We start from the raw sequence: 25437 nt of genomic DNA, 5'->3' as shown, positions 1-25437 counted from the left end.
TGTAAGTATTTTAAATTCACAGTCTTACAGTTACAAAATATCTGTCACATCCGAGTGTGGTTCTGATACTTGCTTTATCTCGTCACACTTTTTTTTACCTTTTGATATGCCTTACAATTTTTTGTTGAGAGCTGAACATATTGTATAGGTAATGTGAACTGAGATTAAATAGGCTGGTAGTGTTTTATGTTTGTGTGGCTAGGAATTAGGCTGTGTTTACTGTTTAGTTGTAAGTGTGTAAGGCATCATTTTCCTCTACTGTCCTTGTTTCTGTCTCTTAAAATTTCCCTAGGGACTTCTTAAAGTCAGCCTTGCAGTTCTTTCCATTGTAATCCCATTATTATACAGGAGCCCTGTAGATGTGGTGGTGAAACAGGATAGTGACTCCTTCACAGGTGGGAACTGAGGTGCACAGGCACTGGCAGGGGCAAACTCCACTCACTCGCTGCTCCACCCCTCAAGGGAGGTGGAGCACAGGTGCGTGAATGGAGGAGCCAGAGTGAGTGCTTTTGGGCGCCTTCAAGAGTGAACTGCATACTCGCTCCCCAGCAGTATCTAGGGGAGGGTACCCACGACCTCTGAAACCCCAGAGGAGGTGTTACAGTGCCCTTTTAGCTTTGCTGTCTACAAGCGTTAACAGCTCAGTGGAGGATCAGCATGACAGCCTTTTGCACCCACACTCAATGGCACCTAAGTTCTTGTCCAGTGTCCAGGAGGAATGAGGTTGTGTGAGAGTTGAAGCTGGTAAATGCAAGGGATTTTATTGTGATAAAAGTGGTTCTCAGTGGGAAGAGGAGCTGGAAAAGGGACGGAACAGGAAGGTAATCTTCCCCTAAAGTTCAGCCATTCCCAGCAAGATTCCTCTTCAAAGATACACCGTCAAGCTGTCCCTCTGAAGTCAAGCCACTTCTCTCTGACGTCCAACCATAGTTTCCAACGTCCAGCTGCTTCTCTTTCTGCCGGCTGAGCCTAAGGTTTTTATGGGCACAGGATAGTGGGGCAGAGTGGGCCATGGGTGATTTTGGAAAAGGCAGCATTCAAGCAGGAAAACACAGATGTATGTTCTTACTTTGGGCCATGATTCCAGGCTTGAGGGTGGGGCCCTTGCCAAGGACCTGCCCTCTTCTGCCCTGAATTTCCCTGCTTCCTATTCCTATCAGTGGGAAGATGTAGGGGGAGGGGAAGGGTTTGACAATCCTATGATTAGCTCTTAGTGTTTTAATGGGCCTTTGTCCCTGAGATGAGACCTTGACAAGTGCTTTTCAGTACATTTTTTCTTTGAGGGGGAAAAGATGGCTAATGGGGGCCAGAGTTGGGTATTTCCTTTCCCCCATGTCAGTTAGACCCTGATAAAACTCTAGTTAGGCTCTGGTAAAGTAGTTGTCCTTGAGTGCAGGTGTTTGTTAAGGAGAACATAACATTGTAGGTATATTTTAGAATGGTTACTTCCTATCCACCTGCTAGAACCATGAGGAAATTTTTCTTTAATCTTCATCCTGAGAACTTTGTGGCCACATAGAGGTAAAGCTCATGAAAGTGTAGGGGCCCCCCAGAATATTTTCTCTCTCAAGTTAGTCTATACTCAAGTCTTCAGTAGTTAGCTAGTTGCTTTTTAATTGCTGGCTTCAGTGGCATTTTCTGCCCCCAGTAAGTTGTGATTCTCTGCTTTCAACTTGTCTCCAATTTTCAAGGTAGTTGTTTGTTCTTCTTAAATAGAGGAAGAACTGTTTTATGAGTTAATGTGAGATTATTTTATTGTCCATCTATTCACTTTGAGATGGCTGTTAGACTAGAGCTATCTAGTAGTCAGTTATTCATATGAGTATGTGAACCTCAGAATTTGAGACAGGTCTCAGTTAATTTAGAAAGTTTATTGTGCCAAGGTTCAGGATGTGTGCCCGTGATACAGCCCCAGGAAGTACTGGCAACATGTGCCTAAGGTGTTCAGGGCACAGCTTAGTTTTATACATTTTAGGGAGGCATGAGACATCAATCAATATATGTACGTTGGTTCCGTCCAGAAAGGCGGGGACAACTTGAAGCAGGGAGGGGGCTTCTAGGTCACAGATAGGTGAGAGACAAATGGTTGCATTCTTTTGAGTTTCTGATAAGCCTTTCCAAAGGAAGCAATCAGAATATGCATCTATATCAGCGAGCAGAGGATGACATTGAATAGAATGGGAGGTAGGTTTGTCTTGAGAAGTTCCCAGCTTGAATTCTCCCTTAGCTTAGTAATTTTGGGACCCAAGATATTTTCCTTTTACGTTTCCCCCATTTCTTTTTAAAAAATCTTTGGAGAAAACATTTTAGAAGAAAATGAGTCTCTGGTCTCGCGTTTTATCTGATCTGTCATGGCTAGGACAGTTTATTCCTAGATGGGTTAGGTCCCAAAAGCTCATTTTTAGCATGAAGTCTCATGTCCTGTGAAGAAGAAATGGGGGAAGAAGGGAGAAAAACAACAACAAACAAAAGAACAAAAGAACAATCCTGGAAAAATTGATATAGGCTATATTACTCTGAAGTCCATATATCAGTAGGTAGGTATGAAAGTGGCTTAGGTATGTAAACAGGTTGCTGTTATTTTCTTCTGAAGTTTAAGTTGTCTGGTTTCAGTTCACAGGGCTTTAAGAAAGCACAAGTTAGTTTTCAGTGACTCCAAATTAGGAAAAATAAGGCAAAAAAGAAGGAAGAAAATTGAAAACATTATTTTGAAGACTTGTAGCCAAGAAAAATTAGAATTTGGTCCAAACTGTAGAAAATAATAAACACTGAGAAAACATTAGGAAAGACTAGAATCTAACAACAGGTCTACTATAGTTTTGAAATGTAATTTTTCTCTCCAGTTTCCCATTTTTACTAAAGACAAATCATGGTACATCTGGTTTGCTTTATTATACTTGGCCTAATTTTTCTATACAGTGCAACAAGAAATTTTTTACATAAGCTTTTAAACTGGCTCTGTTGGACTTTCATAGGAGGAATCTCAGATAAGACTTTTATAAGCCGAGCCCAGCCATGGGTTTATGCAATCAAATACCTATGAGTTGGGTGAATTTCCTCTCCTCTTGAGGTTCCAGGATAAACCTGAGGCTTCTGGGCCTGTCAGAAAGTGACATTCTTCACTTAGCACAGGTCAGAAACCCTGTACAGGCACTATGTACACAAAATATGAGGCCAGCTTTTCCAAGGGCTTTATTGGTTCCATAAATCACGTTTGATTCCTTAAAGGAAAGCACACCATTTCAGTCAAAGCCTTGGTAAAATAACCAACTTCTCCAATTGTGTCCTGTTACAAATTAAAACAGATTGTTATTGCACTTGTGCAAATAACTGTATTACCATAAGTTAAGAATACTCACAAATATTTCCAAATTCTGGAGAAATCAGGTAGTAAAAAACAAATATGCTCAAAATTTTGTTCATAGGAGTATACTAAACTCTTAAAAGCTGTCAGTAGCTCAAAAGAAAAGTTTCAAGACTCTAGAAAACAAAGGATAAGCAACATTTAAAGCAAGAGTTAAAATGATTGCTTTAGTCTCCTGTCAGTTCAGTTTATGGAGTTAACTACTGTTCTTCTTGATAGTCATGAACATTTCAGCTCTCCATGAGAATCCTGAAAGTTTTTTTTCCCCCTGTGTTGTAATGTCACAATCTGCAAAGTTACCAGAAACCTGCATTTAAGAACACCTGTTAGAGTTCCGTAGTTGATTACAGAACCACCTAAAAAGGACCAAAACAAGAGAACAATTGTCCATGGATGACAAAAATTTTAGGGCAACCATAATCAGAGACACAACGGACAAAGAAATGTGTTACCTCTGTGGCACACAATAATTTAACAACAATTATAACTACTGATAATGTACATGTTATATCAGAATTATAGGAGTTTCCCATCATTTTGGAACACATACCAATAACATTTATACAAATACAGCCCAATGAAAACCAAACATCATTTCATATTTGGCAATGCTTCCTATCTAATTTTTATACCAAATAAGCCAAATTATGTCATTTTTGGACTTTAGGGGAGCTAATATCTTAAAAGATTAATTAGGTCAGGAAAAGACAGTTTATAAATTGATTTTGGAAAGCTTATAAAGTATCAAAGGTTTAAAAGACTTGATATCATGAAATAGGATCATAGGTCATTGTAAAATAAGTCATTCATTTAACCAAAGTGATCACTCAAGGATTTCAAAAAAAAAAGGCAAAAATCTTCATTCTTTGAGAAAGGAGACATAATTTTCCAAACAAGCCCTAATTAAAACAGCATGATGTCAATTATATTTATTTTTCAAAATTTTATAAACTATGAAATTCTAATTTTGACTGTAAGATATAGCGATATAGCTTCTAAATGTCTTTTATAACCTTTATTAAGGAGTTGGTTAATGCTTCAAGAAAACCTTGTTAATCTGACACAGGGGCCCATATACTGGTCTTACATCAGTGTGCCTTTGACATTGATTAATTTATAGAGAAACTGAACTTACTTTCTCTCTTAAAATCAGCCCTTAAAATCCCACACACCAACCTCTTTCACAATAGTCCCTGGGCCTTGAAGAGTTGAATGGCTTTAATTTCTGGCCCTGTGTCTCAGGGATGCAGTTTATTTTGATTAGCATCTTCTATGGGGCCTGGAGATAAGGCTGTAATTGCTGTCAGTGTTAAGATTTAGCAGGACTTGTCCTTTTAGACCCAAGAATCAAAACCCTGTAACTTAATGTCACAAGTACTTTAGGAGCACATACAGAAAGATACATGGATGTAATAACCTTAATTTAAAAAAAAACTTAATCTCAGTTTTTTATTCCTATGCAAAGCAAAACAATATGAGAACTTGATCATATACAAGTTTGTTTGTTTTTTTTTTAATCTCTTATTGTGATTTACACCAATTGTTCTTGATGTGCTTGGACTTTCTGGTTTGTCCTGAAAGTCCCTCCTTCTTAAACAACCAGTCATTTTGTTTTAGGACTAAATTTATCATATGAAATTCTTTTTTTTTTTTTTTTTTCAGAGTCTTGCTTTGTTGCCCAGGCTCCACTTCTGGGTTCAAGCGATTCTCCTGCCTCAGTCTCCTGAGTAGCTGGATTACAGGTGCACACCACCACGCCTGGCTAATTTTTGTATTTTTAGTAGAGATGGCTTTCGCCATGTTGGCCAGGCTGGTCTCCTGGGACCTAATATCCTGGGATCCACCCACCTCAGCCTCCCAAAGTGTTGGATTACAGACGTGAGCCGCTGTGCCTGACCAAAGATTTTTTTCTCTTATAAAATTATTCTCTTTAAGCTTTCTTAACACACAAAAACCTCTTTATTTTTATAACTTTCTTTACATTTCTGTTATTTCCTGGTTCCTTTTACCTTGTTTTATGTATAACCTTTAAACTGAATTAGACAAAACTTGTTCACTGTTTTTATAAAAGGACGCACTCTTTTATTTTTACCAAGAATGTTTTTCTACAATATAAACTTATTGGAAAATACTCAAATAATGAAATATCAATTATTGAATTTAATATAACCTTAGACTCTAAATTATGACAAGCTTGTCTACAAGTATTTATCCCATTACATTTACCTAATTATTTTGTTTATGTGACATATGAAAACTGCGATAGTCATGATTTAAAGTTATGAAACTGCCATAGCAAAATTATAACTGAGACAGTGAAAAAGATATGACCTAACTGATTCCACCTTGCTTCTAACCTCCAAGCTGTCCTTGTTCATTCCTGGGCATAGGCAAAAGTAACTTTGGGAGGTACTTTGTTAATAGTTTAGCTTTGAAACAAAGAGGATAACAGTTCTTTCCCAAAACAAATCTCCTTACTGCCTGTGGACTAGACTGCTTAAAGCCACAGGATTAGAAGTTATGGTAATCTTTCTAAATAATTCAAGATGTAGGTATTATCATTAAACCAATATTAATGTCTTATTTGTTAAAGATTACAGAGCAAAGGTCATTCTGTCTTGGGCTGGGTTTATGGTTTTATAAACCCTTTGCCAAATTTTGACACCTTATAGTATTTGTCAGGGATAAGTATGAAATTACTTGATTAATAAATGCAAACAAAATGTATGCTGGCAATTCTTAGGACATTTCTAATGTTACTTTACCACTAATTTTAAAGCTAGCTTATTTATTAAAGATTTTGCTTAAGTTACATAAACTCGAAAAAGCATTTGACTAGTCTTTTCCTTTTTAATACCTGGTTTAAGCGCTTTTATTTTTAAAGCCAATTAGAGCTCTTTTACATATTTTTAGTAGTGAAACATTGTGTACACAACATGTAAATACATAGACGTATTAGGCATGCAGATGGAAGTACATTTTATAGATTCATAAAAACCTTTTTTTTGTTTTTTCCTATCTCAGATTTTCTGATTCTTGATAACCTGTTTCACAACCCTGGGCAGTCGTCAGCTAAATAGCCTTAAATTTGCATGTTAAAGGAAACAACTTGGGTGAAAGTCAAATAGCAAAATTTATATTATAAGATGCAGAGAGAAAAAGTTTGATGTGCTAGAAGGAAATGAAAACAGATTTAATTGCCAATTAAACAAAATTATAGAAATTATAAAGGTCTTTTAAATACACACACACACAGAGATTCTATAGCTTTTACTTCAGAGCTTTTAGCCACGAGGTAAATACAAATTCACTGGCTTGCTAAAAGAACTTGTTTTTATCTTAATAGAAAAGTAACAGCAGATTTAGAGCGGGCAGAAAAGGAAAAAAAAATAGAGAAAAAGAGGACTTAGGAACTCTATAGTTTGCAGGTTGACCTTGAAAGGTGCACAAAGACCATATTATTTCCATTTTACATAAACTTTGGCAAGTAGAAGTTGTCATGCACGTCCGTGTGAAGAGACCACCAAACAGGCTTTGTGTGAGCAATAAAACTTTTTAATCACCTGGGTGCAGGCAGGGTGAGTCCGAAAAGAGAGTCAGCGAAGGGAGATAAGGGTGGGGCCGTTTTATAGCATTTGGGTACGTAAAGGAAAATTACAGAGGGGGGTTGTTCTGTGGCGGGCAGGAGTAGGGGGTCACAAGGTGCTCAGTGGGGGAGCTTTTGAGCCAGGATGAGCCAGGAAAAGGAATTTCACAAGATAATGTCATCACTTAAGGCAAGGACGGGCCATTTTCACTTCTTTTGTGGTGGAATGTCATCATTTAAGGCGGGGCAGGGCGTTTGCACTTCTTTTGTGATTCTTCAGTTACTTCAGGCCATCTGGGCATATACGTGCAAGTCACAGGGGATTCGATGGCTTGGGCGCAGAGGCCTGACATTCCTGCCTTCTTATATTAATAAGAAAAATAAAATAGTGTTGAAGTGTTGGGGCAGCGAAAAATTTTTTTGGGAGGTGGTATGGAGAGAGAATGGGCGATGTTTCTCAGGGCTGCTTGAAGCGGGATTTGGGGCAGCGTGGGAACCTAGAGTGGGAGAGATTAAGCTGAAGGAAGATTTTGTGATAAGGGGTGATATTGTGGGGTTGTTAGAAGAAATATTTGTCGTATTGAATGACTGGTGATGACCTGGATGCGGTTTTGTACGAATTAAAAAACTAAACGGAAAACACAAGGTAAGAGAAGGAGAAAAAACAGGTATTGAAGGACTAAGAATTGGGAGGACCTAGGACATCTAATTAGAGAGTGCCCAAGGAGGTTCAGCATAGCCTTGCCAGCAAAGATTATTTATTTACTTTAAGAGGGAATTTAGAGTGGCGGTTTGGGATAGCACTAGGAGATATCAGCTGTGATGGCTTGGAGAAGCGGTGTAAACCGGCAGTGTAAACTCGAGCAGGGCATTTATGAGTAGTTGAGAACGGTGAATAGGAGTATGACTAGACAGAAGACGGTAGGGATGAAAGTTTTTTGGGATGCAGTCTAAGTTGATCTGGTGTCTGGAAGGAGACTGGGACCTAATAAAAAGGAGTGTCCACACAGGAGCTCAAATGGGCTGTAACCTATAGCATTCCGAGGACAGGCCTGAATTCTGAGAAAGGAAAGTGGTAAAAGTATTGTCTAGTCCTTTTTAAGTTGGTGACTGAGCTTGGTGAGGTGTGTTTTTAGAAGACTATAAGTCTGTTCTATCTTTCCTGAAGATTGAGGACGGTAAAGGATATAAAGGTTTCACTGAATACTAAGAGCCTGAGAAACTGCTTGGGTGATTTGACTATTAAAGGCTGGTCTGTTACCAGACTATATAGAGGTAGGAAGGCCAAACCAAGGAATTATGTCTGAAATGACAACGGTGGCCTTCTCAGACCCTATGGGAAAGGCCTCTACCCATCCAGTGAAAGTGTCTACCCAGACTAAGAGATATTTTAGTTTTCTGACTTGGGGCATGTGAGTAAAGTCAATTTGCCAGTCCTGGACAGGGGCAAATCCTCGAGCTTGATGTGTAGGAAAGGGAGGGGGCCTGAACAATCCCTGAGGGGCAGTAGAATAGCAGATGGAACTCTGAGAAGTGATCTCCTTTAGGATAGATTTCCATGATGGAAAGGAAATGAGAGGTTCTAAGAGACGGGCTAGCGGCTTGTAACTTACATGGAAGAGGTTATGAAATGATGACAGAATAGAATGGGCCTCTGAGGCTGGAAGGAGATATTTTCCTTGGTCTAAGAACCATTTGCCTTGTGTGGGAAGAGATTGATAGGTGGAACTTTCAGCAGGGGAGTAGGTGGGAGCGGCCGATGTGAAGGAGGAAAACTGCCGTGAGGGATAAAAGTTGGAACGCTAGTTGCTTTTTTAGCTAACTTGTCAGCATAAGCATTGTCCTGAGCGATGGTTGGGGGAAGAAAATAGATTTTGGAAGTTATGAGAACTGTAGAGAGTTGAGCATAGTTTGTGATTTTTAGGGCCTCTAACAGTATTAAAGCAGTGGCAGCTGCTGCACGCAGACATGAGGGCTAGGCTAAAACAGTAAGGTCAAGTTGTTTGGACAGAACCCTGATTTTATAGCAGGTCATTCAGAAACAGGCCACAACCTATTTTTTTCAACTGCCATTCAAAGTCAGAGGTAGTCTTATGGGACTGAGCTCTCTGCCTGTAGGATCTGAGACTATCTTCAGGTAGATAGTGCTGGAATTGAATTGGAGGACACCCAGATGGCGTGTGGGGAGAAACCCTACACATTTGGCCACAGAAATCTGTATTGATTGTTGTGGTATGAGAGCAGAGCAAAAACAGTTTATGTTTTTTCCACACTCAGGTACTGTTGTAAGCATTAGGGATACAACAGGGAATAAAAGAGCCTAAAGTTCCTACCCTCACGGAACTTAGATTCCAAGGGGAAGCAATAACTGATTCACAAGATACATAAGTTAAAGATACACTATGTTAGATAGTAAAAAGTTCTAAGGAGAAAAATAAGGCAAGAAGATAATGAGGTACTTGAGAGAGAACTTTGACACTTTAGAAAGGGAAGCCAGGGAAGGCCTGAGGCACAGGGGCTGCCCCTGTTGTTCTGGTATGTGGCCATGGGGTGATTAGGGCAGGTGAGGAGAGGGTAGTTTTTCATTAAAGACCTAAAGAAAGTGAGGATGCTAAGCATGTACCTGTATGAGAAAGAGCATTTCAGGCAAAGGAAACATAAATTCAAGTCTTTGATAGGAAAATGTGCCCAGCATGAATATAAAAGATGCCACTGTGGCTGAAGCAGGGTAAACAAGGAAGAGATCACTAAAGATGAAATCAGAGGCCTAGCTGTATGCATGTAAGACTTTTAAAGTCATAGTAAGGACTTAGGCTTTTATTCTGAATGGGATGGTAAATGAAGGATTTCGAGTAGTCATATTTTATTTTTATTTTATTTTATTTTATTTTATTTTATTTTATTTTATTTTATCTTATTCTTCTATATTTGTTAGAGACAGGGTCTCACCCTGTTGCCCAGGCTGGAGTACAGTGGCGTAATCATAGCTCACTATAACCCTGAACTCCAGACCTCGAGCAATCCTCCTGCCTCAATCTTCCAAAGTACTGGGATTACAGGCATGAGTCACTGTGCCCAACCCTTATATGTGTTTTAAAAAGGTCGTTGTGGTTGTTATGTGGAGGATAAACTTCAGGGGATCCAGGTTAAGTAGGAAGATGAAGCAAAAGGCTACTGCAGTAATCCAAGAGAGATAGGATAGTGTTTGGACCAGGATGGTAGCAACAAGAGTGGTGACAAATGAATGGATTCTAGATGTATTTTGAAATTTTTTTTCACCCAAGCAACTGGAAGAGTAAAGTTGCCTTTAACAAAAATAGGGAAGAGTTTTAGAGGAGTGGATTTGCTGGATGGGGTGAGGGTGATGTGGTGGTGGTGGTGGAGGTTAATGTCAGGAACTTAGTTTTGGACATGCTAAGTTTCAGTTAGTGGTGTCTAGTAGGCAAGCAGATGTATAGAGGAGAGGTCTAGTTAGAGATATACATGTATTTGGGAATAATTTTTGCATAGATTACGTTTAAATCATGGCATTAGATGAGTTCCCAGACTATGAATGTAAATAGAAAAGAGAAGTGCAAGGATGATTGCCACAGAAAAGGGAGGAGGAAAACCAAGCAAAGAGAATGGCCTGCGATCCAAGTTAAAAAAAAGAAAAAAAAAAAAAAAAAAAAAAAAAAAAGAATGAACAGCTGGGTCAAATGCTGCAGGTAAGAAAGATGAAAACACTTGAAATGACCATTATTAGAGTTAGTATTGTGGAGGTGATTGGACCTTGGTAATAATCCTTTTGATGGAATGATAAGGGCAAAAGCCTGATCAGACTTTTCAAGAGAGACTCTGTGTGTGTGTGTGTGTGTGTGTGTGTGTGTGTGTGTGTGTGTGTGTGTGTGTAGAGAGAGAGAAGAGGAAACAATAAATAGGAAATTTTTCCCAAGGGGTTGCTATAATTAAAGGAAACATGAATGATTGATAGCTGGAGAGACAGATGAAGTAAAGAGAAGTGTTTTTTGTTTGTTTGTTTAAGATGGTAGAAATAACAGTTTGTTTACATGCTGAAGGCAATAATCTAATAGAGAGAGAAAAACTTATGATGCAGAGAGAGAGCTGCTAGAGCAATGTCCTTGAATAGGCAGAAAAGAAATGGAATCTAGTATGCATGTAGAGGGAGTGACCTAAACTGTAATAATAGAGAATTCATTCAGAGTAACAAGAAAGAAACAGAGAATATAGGCACAGATATAGGTAAGTGCATAGATGTGACAGTGCGAGCATGTAGAAGTTACCAGATTGTTTCAGTGTTCTCATTCAGATGGCTGAGAGTGAAAATGTGAGAGGAGGTTTTCATATTTGAAGAAAGAGAAGGTATAAGATAGCCTTAAAGAGTGTAGTAAAACATGGACCGAGAAAATACAGATTGCTGGCACATTAAGGACTCTGATTTAAATAATGATCCATAATTTAAAGTGAGTCCTGTCATCACAGTTGGGTATTTTTCTTCCAGTTTCATTTAGCTGCACAGGTTGAGTTAAAATATAGTGTATTATTACAAAATTTAGGTTATAGTTAGTCTAATAGATCGGGAAGTCATTGCCATTGAAAAAATAGTTTGTTATTCACAGTTCCAAGGAAGAGGGGGCCCACCACACCACAGGGGACTACCCAGAAGTAATGAGGCAGTGTAGACAACTTTAGGATTAGCTACTTTGAATAATTTCAATGGGTTCTGGAGCACAGGAGCTGCCCCTCTTGGTATGACATTTGGCCATGGGGTGATTAGGACAGGTATAGTGGCACAGAGGGTGAAAGCCCCATAATGGTGTGGATTCTTGATTGTTTGGTTTGCATTTGACAAGTGCATTCCTGGGAGGAGGACTTCTCTTAGGAAAGAGGATGGAAGGCAAGAACAGAGGCTGGAGGCCAAGACAAGGTAACTTAGGCATAGCATCAGGTTTTCCAGAATAGGGCATGTGTTTGACCCATGCATGTAGGTCAGATGTTACAGCATCAAATTTACATACACTATAAACATGGTTAATATACAGGTATAGGCTCAAAGTAAGAGGATAATTGGAAATAACCACGATTTTGGTTTTGCCAGTAAGTATGCTGAAATGAAGGGAAAGGTATGGTGAGAATGTAAGTAAAGAATGATTATAATAATTAACTATCAATTAAAATAACTAATCATAACCTCAAGAGGGAAGAGATGGCATGAGAAAGATGGTACAGGAATAAAGCATGGTAGAATCAAGGGCCTGAAGGTCATAATAGGGTCGAAGGATTGTTGAAGGATTGGAGTTTGAGAGGGTATGCTGGAAAAATAGGAAGTGCTGATTGACCTTACTAAAGAGAAAAACCACAAGTATGACTATGGGAGTAAGTGTCTGAAGTAGCAAGGCAGGTAAAATTATTTATGTGAGAAGATTTCAAGGAGCTAAGAGGCCAGGGTATTTGAAGGATTACCTTCATGGACATTGAAATGCTCAAGAATTATGCCAGAAGTAGCTATTAGAGATAGAGCCAGTGACTTAGGATATGAAGTCTTCAGAGGATGATAGAAGAGAAAAGTAAATGCCATAAGAAAGTAGAGTACATGTGGTCATTGAAACCATGGAATTTACTCAGGGATAGTGTATATAGTGAGAAATCACATAACTAAGATTTGAGCCTAAACATAATCTGTAAAAGGGGAGCTCAAAGGAAAAGGGAATGGGAGGACCAGATTTTGTAAGGATAGTAGGGCAAATGTTAAGAAGGAAGAGAATGAGAGAGTTGAAGGTAATGGCAAAAGAGTGAGTCAATTGATAAATTGTGGATTCAAGATTAATAGAGAAAAGAGAAATCTAAAATGTTCTGATTATTTGGTAGAAATGGAAAGGTCAGGAAATTAGAGGTCTCAAGGAGGTTGAAGAATAGGCTAAGGTATGAGAGAAACGAATCTGAGAAGTCAATTTTAAGAAGGAATGGTCAGCTGAAGAAGAAACAGTGAAGCTAGATTGTAGTTACAGAGCAAAAAGAGGAGTCATGTAGTAGGCAGTATTACTGACTAACATTTTAAGAAGTTGGACTGTGAAAGGAAGGAGAGATATAGTAATAGGTAGAGGAAGACATAGTTAAAGGAAGGATTTTTAAGTTGAGGAGATGATTGGGGCATAATTTTGTGCTCACAGGGAAAAGACAGAAAAAAATAAGATAGGAGATGTGGAATTATGGATGGAGAAGTGTCCCTGAGACACCAGTGACAGGTTTCAGAGTTCACATAAAAGGTTAGTCTTAGATAAGAATGGCAACTCTTACTGAGAAAGGAAAAAAAGAGGTAAGTGAGTTTGTGGGAGGTGGGAGAAGAATTTAAAGGAGGTGGCAAAATAATTTGAAGGAGTTTTTACATGATTGTTACTTTTTTTTTTAAGAGATGTTAGGGGTTAAGTTCTTATAGACAGAAGGAGAATAGGGTAGGATACTTAAATGTAAATTGAAATAGTGCACAAATGGAATTCATTCACTCATATATTTTTAAAATATTAAAATGTCCATGGTATACTAGGCATTGTGCTGGGTGCTAGGGATATAGCAGTGAACAAGACCAAGTTCCTGCCCTAAACATGCTTACATTCTCTAGAGGGGTGAACAACAAAATGTCAAGTAACGATAAATGCTATGAAGAAAAATAAAATATGAAAACTGGATTAATCGTTATTTAAACATATTTATTCTTGTCTGATTTTTTATGATTTGAAAAGTAAATGTATTATTTAAAATGTTTGGCAGCATATTTCTTTTTTATAATGTCAGGGAGGATCATCCCCATTTTATAGAAATCCATATTACAGAGTACTAGAAGGGATAAAATGATAAGGTAAGTCCTTGTCTTAAGGAATTGACAGGGTAAATCCAAAAGTGAAAAAATATTTTTTCATGGATATAAATATTTTGATTGTAACTTCTCTTCTTATTAAAAAGGGCACGGTGGCTCATGCCTATAATCCTAGCACTTTGGGAGGCTGAGGCGGGCAGATCACGAGACCAGGAGTTTGAGACAAGCCTGGCCAACATGGTGAAACCCCATCTTTACTAAAAATACAAAAATTAGCCAGGCATGGTGCTGCATGCCTGTAGTCCCAGCTACTTGGGAGGCTAAGGCAGAAGAATCACTTGAACCCAGGAGGTGGAGGTTGCATTGAGCCGAGATCACGCCACTGCACTCCAGCCAGGGTGACAGAGCGAGACTCTGTCTCAAAAAAAAAGAGAAAAGAAAAGTAGTATATATTCAGGAAGGAACACACTATTCTTTCTCAGGCTTTATTAATCACGTTTAAATCTGCCTATGTAACTGCACTACACACTCATGTGTGCTTACTATGTGCCAGGAACTTCCTAACCACAATACAAAAATTTTTTTAATCCTCATAATAACCTATAAGTTAAGTACTATTATTATCCTCATTTTGCAGACAAAGAAACTAAGACCCAGAGAAGTCAGCATGGACTTAGGATCTGACTACCTGGGTTCAAATCTCAACCATTGTAGGAATGTTTCCCCTTAAAGCCTCTGTGACTTTATATAAAATAACATTAATAGCAACCTCTTGGAATTGTGAGGAGAAAGTGATGTAATATGTGCCAACTCTTTAGAACTATGTTTATACATAATAAGATTTCAAGTAGCTATCATTATTTCTTGTTATATGTTTAGATTGTTCACATGTTTTTAAATGAAAGTCTACTTTTTATTGTTGGTTGATTTTTCTTTTCAATCTTGAATCCTTTGCATTATATTTTAATTTCCTTATACAGGAACATTGCCACACAACCAAAGAAGTCTATTAGCTTTTTTGCTACAATGAAAGCAACTTCAGGGAAAGGATATACTGGTGCAAATCAAAGCAGAATGGCTGTGTCCAAAACCGTGCTTATTCCACCTGAATTGAAAACTGCAGACAAAACAAATCTCAGTATAAAGACAATGCAGGTAATGTTCTTAGAATTCTGAGTTTATCTGAAAATGGCACCATGAAAAACTCAATTGAAATGTTAAAGATAGAAAATATGCTGCTTTCAGATAATCACTCACTTGTAATTTGGAAACAGATTTTGTTAATTTCTACCACATATTATTCCATACAACATAATACTGACACTTGGCTCTATAACTAGTTATTGATAAGAAGAATATTAGAGTGGAATGAGAAAAGTCTATTCATGACCTTAAGAACTATTTGCTTATGGTATTAATTATGTATGTTACAATATCTTTCATTGTTGTCAGCAATATAGTCTTGAAAATATAATAAAATTATTTGTCATAAAGTCAGTTATTGTGCCTCATTAGGAGATTTATAATTAAGAATTAACTCTTTTAAACTTTTAATCAAATGATAACATATATACAGAAAAGCATATAATATATAACTTTGAATGGGTTCAGTATTTGTTTAGATGGGACATTAAAAGAAGAGTCCATAAAAGATAAAATTCGTAAGTTGGACTTCATCAAAATTAAAACTTTTTCTCTGTCAAAGACATTGATAACAGAATACAAAGAAATGTGACACACTGGGGAAAATTATTTACAAAGTATATTTTGATAAAGTACTTATAACTAAAACGTATAAACAACCTTCAAAGCAATATTAAGACAACCGAATTTTTAAAAATTAGCAAAATGTTTGAACTAACACTTCAGCAGAATAGATAAACAGATAGCATGGGAGCACATGAAAAGATGATCAGTATTAATTAAAAACCATACAACACTGCTACGTAGCTATTAGAATGGCTAAAATTAAAAGACTGATCATATCAAGTATTGACAAGTATGTGGAGGAACTAAAACTCTCACATGGCTGGTAGACATGGAAAATAGAAAACAATTATTCTTCAACTTATTAAGTGTTAACATATACCTACTGTATCATCCAGCTATTCCATGTCTAGGTATTTACCAAGAGAAAAGAAAGTATATGTTTGTATAAACACTACTACATGAATGTTTATAGTACCTTTATATATAATGGTGGAAAACTAAACCCTCATTTTATTAAACAAATACGATATATTTGCACATATGTATTTCACTTATGTGTATATATATACATATACATATATATGAATACACGCATATAAATATATATGCATGTGTATACAAATAAAGTATATTTCATTTATTTATATATATAAAAAATTATTTTCTCCAATGGTGAAAATATTTATTATACATGTATATTTTCTCCAATGGTGAAAATATTTATTATACATGTATATTTTCTCCAATGGTGAAAGACTGAAAGCATCTCTCCTAAGGTCCAAGAACAAAAGAAGGATGCCTGCTTTTACCACTTCTCTTCAACATAGTAGTGGCAGTCCTAGCCAGGGCAATTGGGCAAGAAAAAGAAATAAAAGGCATCCAGGTGGGCATGGTGGCTCACGCCTTTAATCCCAGCACTTTGGGAGGCCAAGGCGGGCGGATCACTTGAGATCAGGAGTTTGAGACCCTCCTGGCCAACATGGTGAAACCCTGTCTCTACTAAAAATACAAAAAAATCAGCCACCCGTCATGGCAGGTGCCTGTAATCCCAGCTACTTGGGAGGCTGAGGCAGGAGAATCACTTGAAACTGGCAGGCAGAGGTTGCAGTGAGCAGAGATAGCACCACACTCTGTCTCAAATTAAATAAATAAAAGGCACCCAAATCGGAAAGGAAGAAGTAAAATTCTCTCTGATGTGATCTTATGTGTAGAAAACTAAAAATTACACAGATACACACACAACTAAAAAATGAATTCTGCAAAGTTGCAGGATAGAAAATCAACAACACAAATTAGTTGCATTCCTAACAATGAATTTCCAAAAAGGAAATTAAGAAAAAGATTGCATTTACAATAGCATCAACAATAATAAAATACTTAGGGATAAATTTAACCAAGAGGCCAAAGATTTGTATACTGAAAACTACAAAACACAAAAGAAAGGAAAGAATACACCAGTAAACGGAAAAAACATTTCTTGTTCGTAGAGTGGAAGGCATAACAGTGTTAGGATGTCAATACTACCTAAGTGACTTACAGATTCAATACATTCCCTACCAAAATCCCAGTGATATTTTTTCAGAAGTAGAAAAACCTATCCTAAAACGTATGTGAAATATCAAGAGATGCAAATAGCCCAAACAATCTTGAATAAGAAGAACAAAGTTGGAAGTCTCATACTTCCTGATTTTGAAACTTATTACAAATCTGTAGTAATCAAAACAGGGTGGTAGTAGAATAAAGACAAACATACAGTATAGACCAATGGAATGGAATGACCCAGAAATAAAATTTCACATATATGGTCAAATGGTTTTGACAAAGAAGCCAAGACTGTACAATGGAGAAAAGACAGTTTTGTCAACAAATCTTGTTGGGACAACTGGATATCCGCATGAAAAAGAATGAAGTTGGATCCTTACCTTATACCATCTACAAAAATAAACTCAGAATGGATCAAAGACCCCAAATAAGAGCTAACTCTATAAAACTCCTAGTGGAAAACAGGGAAAAGAAATTATTTGTCAACAATTTCTTGCATATGACACCAAAAGCATATGCAGCTAAAGAAAAAATATATATATTGGGCTACATTAAAATTAGAAACTTCTGTCTATCAAAAGACGTTAACAGAGTGAAAAAACCCACAGGATGGTAGAAAATATTTGCAAATTATATATTTGATAAGGTGCTAATAACCAGAATATGTAAATAACTACAAATTAACAACAAAGAAACAGCCCAATTAAAAGAATGGGCAAAGAACTTGATTAGATATTTTTACAAAGAAGATGCACAAATAACCAACAAACACAGGAAAAGATACTCAACATCACTAAGCATTAGGAAATGCAAATCAAAATCACAGTAAGACACTACTTCATACCCATTATGACGGCTACTATTAAAATAAAAAGTGTTGGTAAGACATGGAGAAATTGAAACCCTTGCATACTGTTGGTGGATTGTGAAATGGTGTGGCCACTGTGAAAAATGGTATTGTAGGGCCAGGCATGGTGGCTCACACCTGTAATCTCAGCACTTTGAGAAGCTGAGGCAGGAAGATTACTTGACGCCAGGCTCAGCACTTTGGGAGGCTGAGGCAGGAGGATTGCTTGAGGTCAGGAGTTTGAGGCCAGCCTGAACAACATAGCAAGACCCCATCTCTATAAGAAGATGAAAAAATAAATTAGCCAGGTGTGGTGGCAAGAGCCTGTAGTCACAGATGCTCAGGAGAATCACTTGAACCCAGAATTTCAAGACTACAGTGAGCTATGATCGTGCTACTGCACTCTAGCCTGAATGACAGAGCTATATCCTGTCTCAAAAGAAAAAAGGAAAGAAAAACGGTATTGTGGTTCCTCCAAACCTTAAAAGTAGAATTACTATATGATTCAGAAAGGAGTATATATCAAAAGACTTAAAAGCAGAGTTTCAAACAGATATTTGTACAACCATCTTCATATCAGCATTATGCACAATAGCTACAAGGTGAAAGCAACTAAAGTCCTCATCAACAAATGACTGGATACACAAAATGTGGTATATACACACAATGAAATATTCAACCTTAAAATGTAATGAAACATCATTAATGAAATTACAATCTACATTAGAAAAATATTCACTAATAGAAATAATGTACTATTGTGATAGTGATATGTAAATAATCAATAAAAGAAGAAATTAAAAGGAAAATCAGAAAATACTCCGAGATGATAGATAATCAAGACACAACATACCAAAGCTTATGGGATACAGCTAAAGCACTGCTTAGAAGGAAATTTATAGATATACATTTGTATTAGAAAGAAGAAAGATCTCAAATAACTTACCCTTCCAACTGAAGAAACTGGAATAAAAAAAGTGAATAACACAAAATAACATGAAATAAGCAGAAGGAAGGAAATAAAAAATATTTGGGTGGACATTAATGAAATCTTGAATAGAAAAACAATAGAGAAAATCAATGAAATCAAAAGCTGGTTCTTTAAAAAGATCAACAAAATTGACAGAAAAGACATTTTTTAAAAATCCAGCATCTTTTCATGACATAAACATGCAACAAACTAGGAATAGAAGGGAATTTCCTCAATCTGATAAAGGATTTGCAAAAACCCCACAGCTTACATTATATTTAATCACAGTTAATCTCCTTATGATCAGGAACAAGACGAGTCCTTGCATTGCTATTCAACATTATCGTGGAGGTTCTAGGCATGGAAATTAGACAAGAAAAAGAAAAGGCATCCAGGTTGGAAAGTAAGAGGTAAAAACATCTCTATTTGTAGATGACATGATGTTATATATACAGACTCATAAGGAATTCACTAAAAAACGATAAGGACTTGCAAATGAGTTTTGTAAGTTTGCCGGATACATGATCAATATACAAATAAATTGTATTTCTAGACGTGTGCATAGAACCATTTGAAAATTAAGAATAATTTATTTCTCAATAGCATCAAAAACAGTAAAATACTTACGAATAAATGTAATAGAAGAAGTGCAAAATGTATGCTCTGAAAACTGTAAAACATTATTGAAAGAAATTAAATAAGATCTAATTAAATGGGGAAGTATCCCATGGTCATGATCAAAAGACCTACTATTGTTAAGATTGTTATACTCCCCAAACTGATCTGTAAACTTAACACAATTGTTATCAGAATTCCAACTGACTTCTTTCTACAAACTGACAACTGATTCTAAAATTCATATGGGGCCAGGAGCAGTGGCTCATGCCTGTAATCCCAGCACTTTGGGAAGCCAAGGTGGGTGGATGACCTGAGACCAAGAGTTCGAGACCACCCTGAACAACATGGTGAAACCCCATCTCTACTAAAAATACCAAGTTAGCCGGGTGTGGTGGCGCATGCCTGTAATCCCAGGTACTCGGGAGGCAGAGGCAGGAGAATTGCTTGAACTTGGGAGGCAGAGACAGTAGAATCGCTTAAACTTGGGAGGCAGAAGTTGCAGTGAGCCAAGATTGCACCATTGCACTCCAGCCTGGGCAACAAGAGCAAAACTGTCTCAAAAATAAAATAAAATCCATATGGGATCATAGGGGACCCAGCAGAGCCAAAATCATCCTGAAAAAGAACAAAGTAGGACGATTCACACTTCGCTGTTTCAAAATTTACGAAGCAATAGTAATCAAAATAATTTGTTGTTGGCACAAAGATAGATACGTAGATCAATGGGATACAATTGAGAGTTCAGAAATAAACCCATTTACCTAAAGTCAACTGATTTTTTATGAGTGCCGAGATCATTCACTGGGGAAAGGATATTCTGTTGAACAAATTGTGCCAGGATAACTGGATTGACACCTGGAAAAGAATGAACTTAGACCCTTACCTCATATTTTCAAGCTAATTCAAAGAGCTAAAACTGTAACACTCTTAGAAGAAAACATAGGGGTAAATTTTTATGACCTTGGATTTGGCATAGGCTTCTTATATGTGACACTCAAAGCATACGTAACAAAAGAAAAAGTAGACAAATTTGACCTTACGAAAATTTTTAAATGTTTGTATCAAAAACATATACAGAGTGAAAAGATAACCCACAGAAATAGAAAATACTTGTGAAACATGTATCTGATAAGAGCTTGTATCATATATAAAGAACTCATAATTCATTAATAAAGACAAATAATTGAATATTGATCATACAATCTGAATGTTCGTTTCTTAAGAAAATACATACAAATGATCAAAAAACATATGAAAATATGGTGGACATATTAGAGAAATCGAAATCAAGCCCACAATGATATATTCACTTTATACCCACTAAGATGGCTAGAATCAAAGAGTAACATAACAAGTGTTAGAAGTGAAGAAAGCAGAACTCTCATACACTGCTTGTGGGAATATAAATTGGCCATGTTGTAAAATAGTTTGGAAGTTCCTCAAGAGGTTAAACAGTGATACCATATGAACCAGCAATCCTCCTCCTAGGTATATACACCCAAGAGAAATAAAATATATTTCTACACAAAAAGGTATACACAAATGTTTCTAGTAGCATTATTCGTAGTAGACAAAAGGTGGAAACAACTCAAATGTCTGTCAATGGAAAAGTGGCTAAAGAAAATGTTGTATAGCCATACAATAGAATATTATTCAACCATAAAAAGGAATGAAGCACTGATGCATGAATCTTGAAAATATGCTAAGTGAGACAAGCCAGTCACAAAATACTGCACAGTATATGATTCCATTCACTATCAAACTCCCAAATAGGGAAGTCTATAGAGACATGAAGATACTCGTGGTGGCCTGAGGCTGGGAGCAGAGATGTTAGGGGACTATCTTAATATGTTTTCTGTTGTTATGATGTAACTGAATGCTCAATACTGGGTAATTTATAAAGCAAAGAAATGTATTTCTGACATTTCTCAAGGCTGAGAAGTCCAGGGTCAAGTGGACACATCTGGTGAGGATCTCCTTGCTAGTGGAGGACTCTCTGCAGGGTCCTGGGGTAGAGCAGGATATTACATGGTGAGGAGTGCTCACAAGAGATGGAGAAACTGGCTTTTATAACAGACCCCTCTCATGATAACTAATCCACTCCCTTGGTAACCTACTGACCCATTCATCCATGAATGGATTAATCCCTTGATCCAGTCACCTCCCAAAAGTCCCACCTCTCAATACTATTGCATTAAGGACCAAGTTTCCAGCATAACTTAGAGACACATTTAAACCATAACTTTCTGCCTTTGGCCCCCAAATTCACATCCTTCTCACATGTAAAACACATTAATTCCATCCCAATAGCCCCAATGCCTTAAATCATTCCAACATCAACTCAAAAGCCCAGAGTCTTACCTGTGAGCCTGTGAAATCAAAACAAGCTATTTACTTCCAAGATACAATGATTGGACAGACATGGGGTATACATTCCCATTCTGAAAGGCAGAATAGGCCAGAAGTCATAGGTCCCAAAAAAGTCTGAACTCAGCAGAGCAAACATTAAACCTTAAAGCTGGAGAATAGTATCTTTTGACTCCATGTACTGCCTTCTGGACACACTGGTGCAGGGATTGGGCCCCCAAGGCCTTGGGCATCCCTGACTCTATGACTTTGCTGGGGTCAGTCTACACTACAGCTTTCCCAGGCTGGCTTTGCAGGCTGATAGCTCTGCAGTTCTGGGGTCCTGTGGCAATCCTGCTCCCATGTCTCCACTAGGCATTACCCTTTAGGGGCCTTCTGCAGTAGTTTTGCCCCTGTGATAATCTCTGCATAGACTCTCAGGCCATCTGATACATCCATTGGAATTAAGATGGATCTTAATTCCTCCACAGCTTTTGCTTTCTGTAAGCCTGCAGAATTAATGCCATGTGGATGCTGCCAAGGCTTATGATTCACATCTTCTGGAGTAGTGGGTATAGCCCCAATGGGGGTCACTTGTGCCACAGCTGGGGTGGCTGACTCCTTGCCAAAATTTGGGGACCCAAGGTAGTCCTGGGTAGTGAGCTCTTGAAGGGCACTCAGGGCCTGTCCCCTGAAACCATTCTGCCCTCCTAGATCTCTGGGCCTGTGTTGGGATGAGCCACCTAGAAAATTGTTGAAACACTTTTGGAGTCTTCTTCCACTGTCTTAATGATTCTTTCCATCTGTACTAAACTCCTTTGCAAATGGTCTCTGGGCCACACCCTTGGTTCATTACATGGCCAGGCTAAGACTTTTCCAAATCTTTCTGCTTTGCTTCCCTTTTGATTATAAATTTTTTTTTTTAAAATCTCATCCCTTTGTTCTCAAATCTCACTGTAAGTAAGCAAAAGCAACCATGCAGCATCTTGAACACTTTGCTTAGATATTAATATTTCTTTTGCCAGGTAGCCTAGTTTGTTATGCTTAAATTTTGGCTTCCATAAATTCTGCCAAGTTCTTTACTACTTTATAACAAAGACAGCGTTTATTCCAGTTTCTAATAAGAATTTCTCATTTCTGTCTGAGACCCCATCAGAAGTCTTTACTGTTCCTAATTCTACCAGTATTCTGTTCACAACCACTGAAGCAATTAAAAAGATTCAGACTTTCTTTAGTCTGCTCTTCTGAGCCCTCACCAGAATCACCCTTAATGCTGTTTATGGCAATGCAGCCTTTTTCTAGACTGCTTCTCCAAGTTCTTCTAGCCTCTATCCATTACTCAGTTCCAAAGCCACTTCTACATTTTCAGGTGTTTGTTATTAGTCCCACTTCTTGGTATTAATTTTTTTAGTTTGTTTTCTGTTTCTGTAAATGAATACCTGATACTGGGTACTTTATAAACACAAGAATATTGTTTCTTATAGTTCTGGAGGCTAGGATGTCCAGGGTCAAGGAACCACATCTGGTTAGGGCCTTGTTGCTAGTGGGGACTCTGCAGAGAGCTAAGGTAGTGCAGGGTATCGCATGGTGAGGGGAGTTTATGAGAGAGGGAAACTGGCCTTCGTAACAGACTTCTCTTGTGATAACTAAACCACTCCCTTGATAACCCATTTATCCATTAATCCATGAATGGATTAATCCATTTGTGAGGACAACCTTTCATTACACAGTCACCTCCCAAAGTCGAAGCTCTCAACACTGCTGCATTGGTACCACATTTCCAACACATGAACTTTTGGTGCACACACTTAAACCATAGCAGGGATCATAATGGACACAGAGTATTTTCTTGAAGTGTAAAAAGTTTCCAAAATTGGCCAGGCGCGGTGGCTCAAGCCTGTAATCCCAGCACTTTGGGAGGCCGAGACGGGCGGATCACAAGGTCAGGAGATCGAGACCATCCTGGCTAACACGGTGAAACCCCATCTCTACTAAAAAATACAAAAAACTAGCCGGGCGAAGTGGCGGGCGCCTGTGGTCCCAGCTACTCGGGAGGCTGAGGCAGGAGAATGGCGTAAACCCGGGAGGCGGAGCTTGCAGTGAGCTGAGATCCGGCCACTGCACTCCAGCCTGGGCGACAGAGCCAGACTCAGTCTCAAAAAAAAAAAAAAAAAAAGTTTCCAAAATTAATTTTAGTGCACATATATGTGAATATATTAAAAACTATTGAATTGTACATATTAAAAGCAATTTAAAAAGCAAATTAATGCATATTATGTTATCATATTCCAATTTTGAATTTTGAAAATTTAAGTAAAATATAAAAAACCTTTTAAAAAATTACACTTTAGCAAAGCAGACAAACAAAAATTGAAAACTGGAAACTATTAAAGAAATTTATGTGAGTGATTTAAAAACCTTCCTTCAAAGATAATTCCAGGCCGGGTGCGGTGACTCACACCTGTAATCCCAGCACTTTGGGAGGCCGAGACGGGCGGATCACGAGGTCAGGAGATCGAGACCATCCTGGCTAACACTGTCTCTACTAAAATACAAAAAAAATAAATAAATTAGCCGGGCGTGGTGGCAGGCGCCTGTAGTCCCAGCTACTGGGAAGGCTGAGGCAGAAGAATGGCGTGAACCCGGGAGGCGGAGCTTGCAATGAGCCGAGATTGTGCCACTGCACTCCAACCTGGGCGAAAGAGCGAGACTCCATCTCAAAAAAAAAAAAAAAAAAAGATAATTCCAGATTCAGATGACTTCAATTGTGGTATGTGTCAAACACACATAGATGAAAACAGAACACTGAAAGTGGGTATATTCCAGAACTCATTTTATGAGGCTAGCATTACCTTGATATTAAAACCTGAATACAGTATGAGAAACAAATATTATATTCCAATTTCACTTGCAAGCATAGAGAAATCCTCAATAAAATATTATTCAATAAAGTTCAGTAACAACAACAACAACAAAATGCCTAATACATCATAAGGAAGCTTGGTCTATGTCAAGAAATCAAGATTGGTTTAATATTTAAAAACCCTTAGTGTAATTTACCACATTAACAGCTTAATGTGGTAAAAAAGCATGTGATCATTTCAATATAGACAAAGTATCTGATAACATTTAATATTCATGATTTTAAAAATTCTTACGAAACTGAGAATCACAAGGAACTTTAAAAATCTTATTTAGGCTACCTATAAAATCCTACAGTAGTGATCATATCAAATGGTGAAGCATTTCAAAAAAGAGCCCCCTTTAATCCAACATTCTTGGAAGTCAGTTCAAATTGGTGAGAAAATGAAATGGGATGTATAAGAATTGGAAAGGAAGAAAGAAAACATTGAATATTTGTGGATTGAATATTTACTAGCAACAAATAGTTCAACAATTAGATTTCTTTTATTTGAAAAAAAAATTTTTTAGAGATGAGTCTTGCTCTGATTGTGCAGACTGAAAGTGTGGTGGCACAATCATAGCTCACTATATCCTCAAATTCCTGGGCTTGAGCAATCCTCTTGCCTTAACCTCCCATGTGGCATGGGCTACAGGTGTGTGCCACCATTCCCAGCTAATTTTCTCAAATTTTTGGTAAAGACGAGATTCTGCTGTGTTGTCCAGGCTGGTCTCGAAC

General features: G+C 37.6%; 1 protein-coding gene across 1 annotated transcript in view; it reads left to right on the top strand.

Moving 5' to 3' along the window:
- The window catches only part of DNAI4 (dynein axonemal intermediate chain 4), a 105418-nt gene that overhangs the window by 3742 nt on the left and 76239 nt on the right, over positions 1-25437 (top strand). Inside the window, 1 exon segment of the mRNA XM_050761058.1 lies at positions 14745-14919. Within this exon segment, the coding sequence (XP_050617015.1) occupies positions 14745-14919 (175 nt within the window).

The sequence above is a fragment of the Macaca thibetana genome, chromosome 1, assembly GCF_024542745.1.
Source record: "Macaca thibetana thibetana isolate TM-01 chromosome 1, ASM2454274v1, whole genome shotgun sequence".
NCBI classification, from domain to species: Eukaryota; Metazoa; Chordata; class Mammalia; order Primates; family Cercopithecidae; genus Macaca; species Macaca thibetana.
The sequence above is the reverse complement of the archived record's forward strand: the minus strand, read 5'-3'. Positions and strand labels throughout refer to the sequence as shown.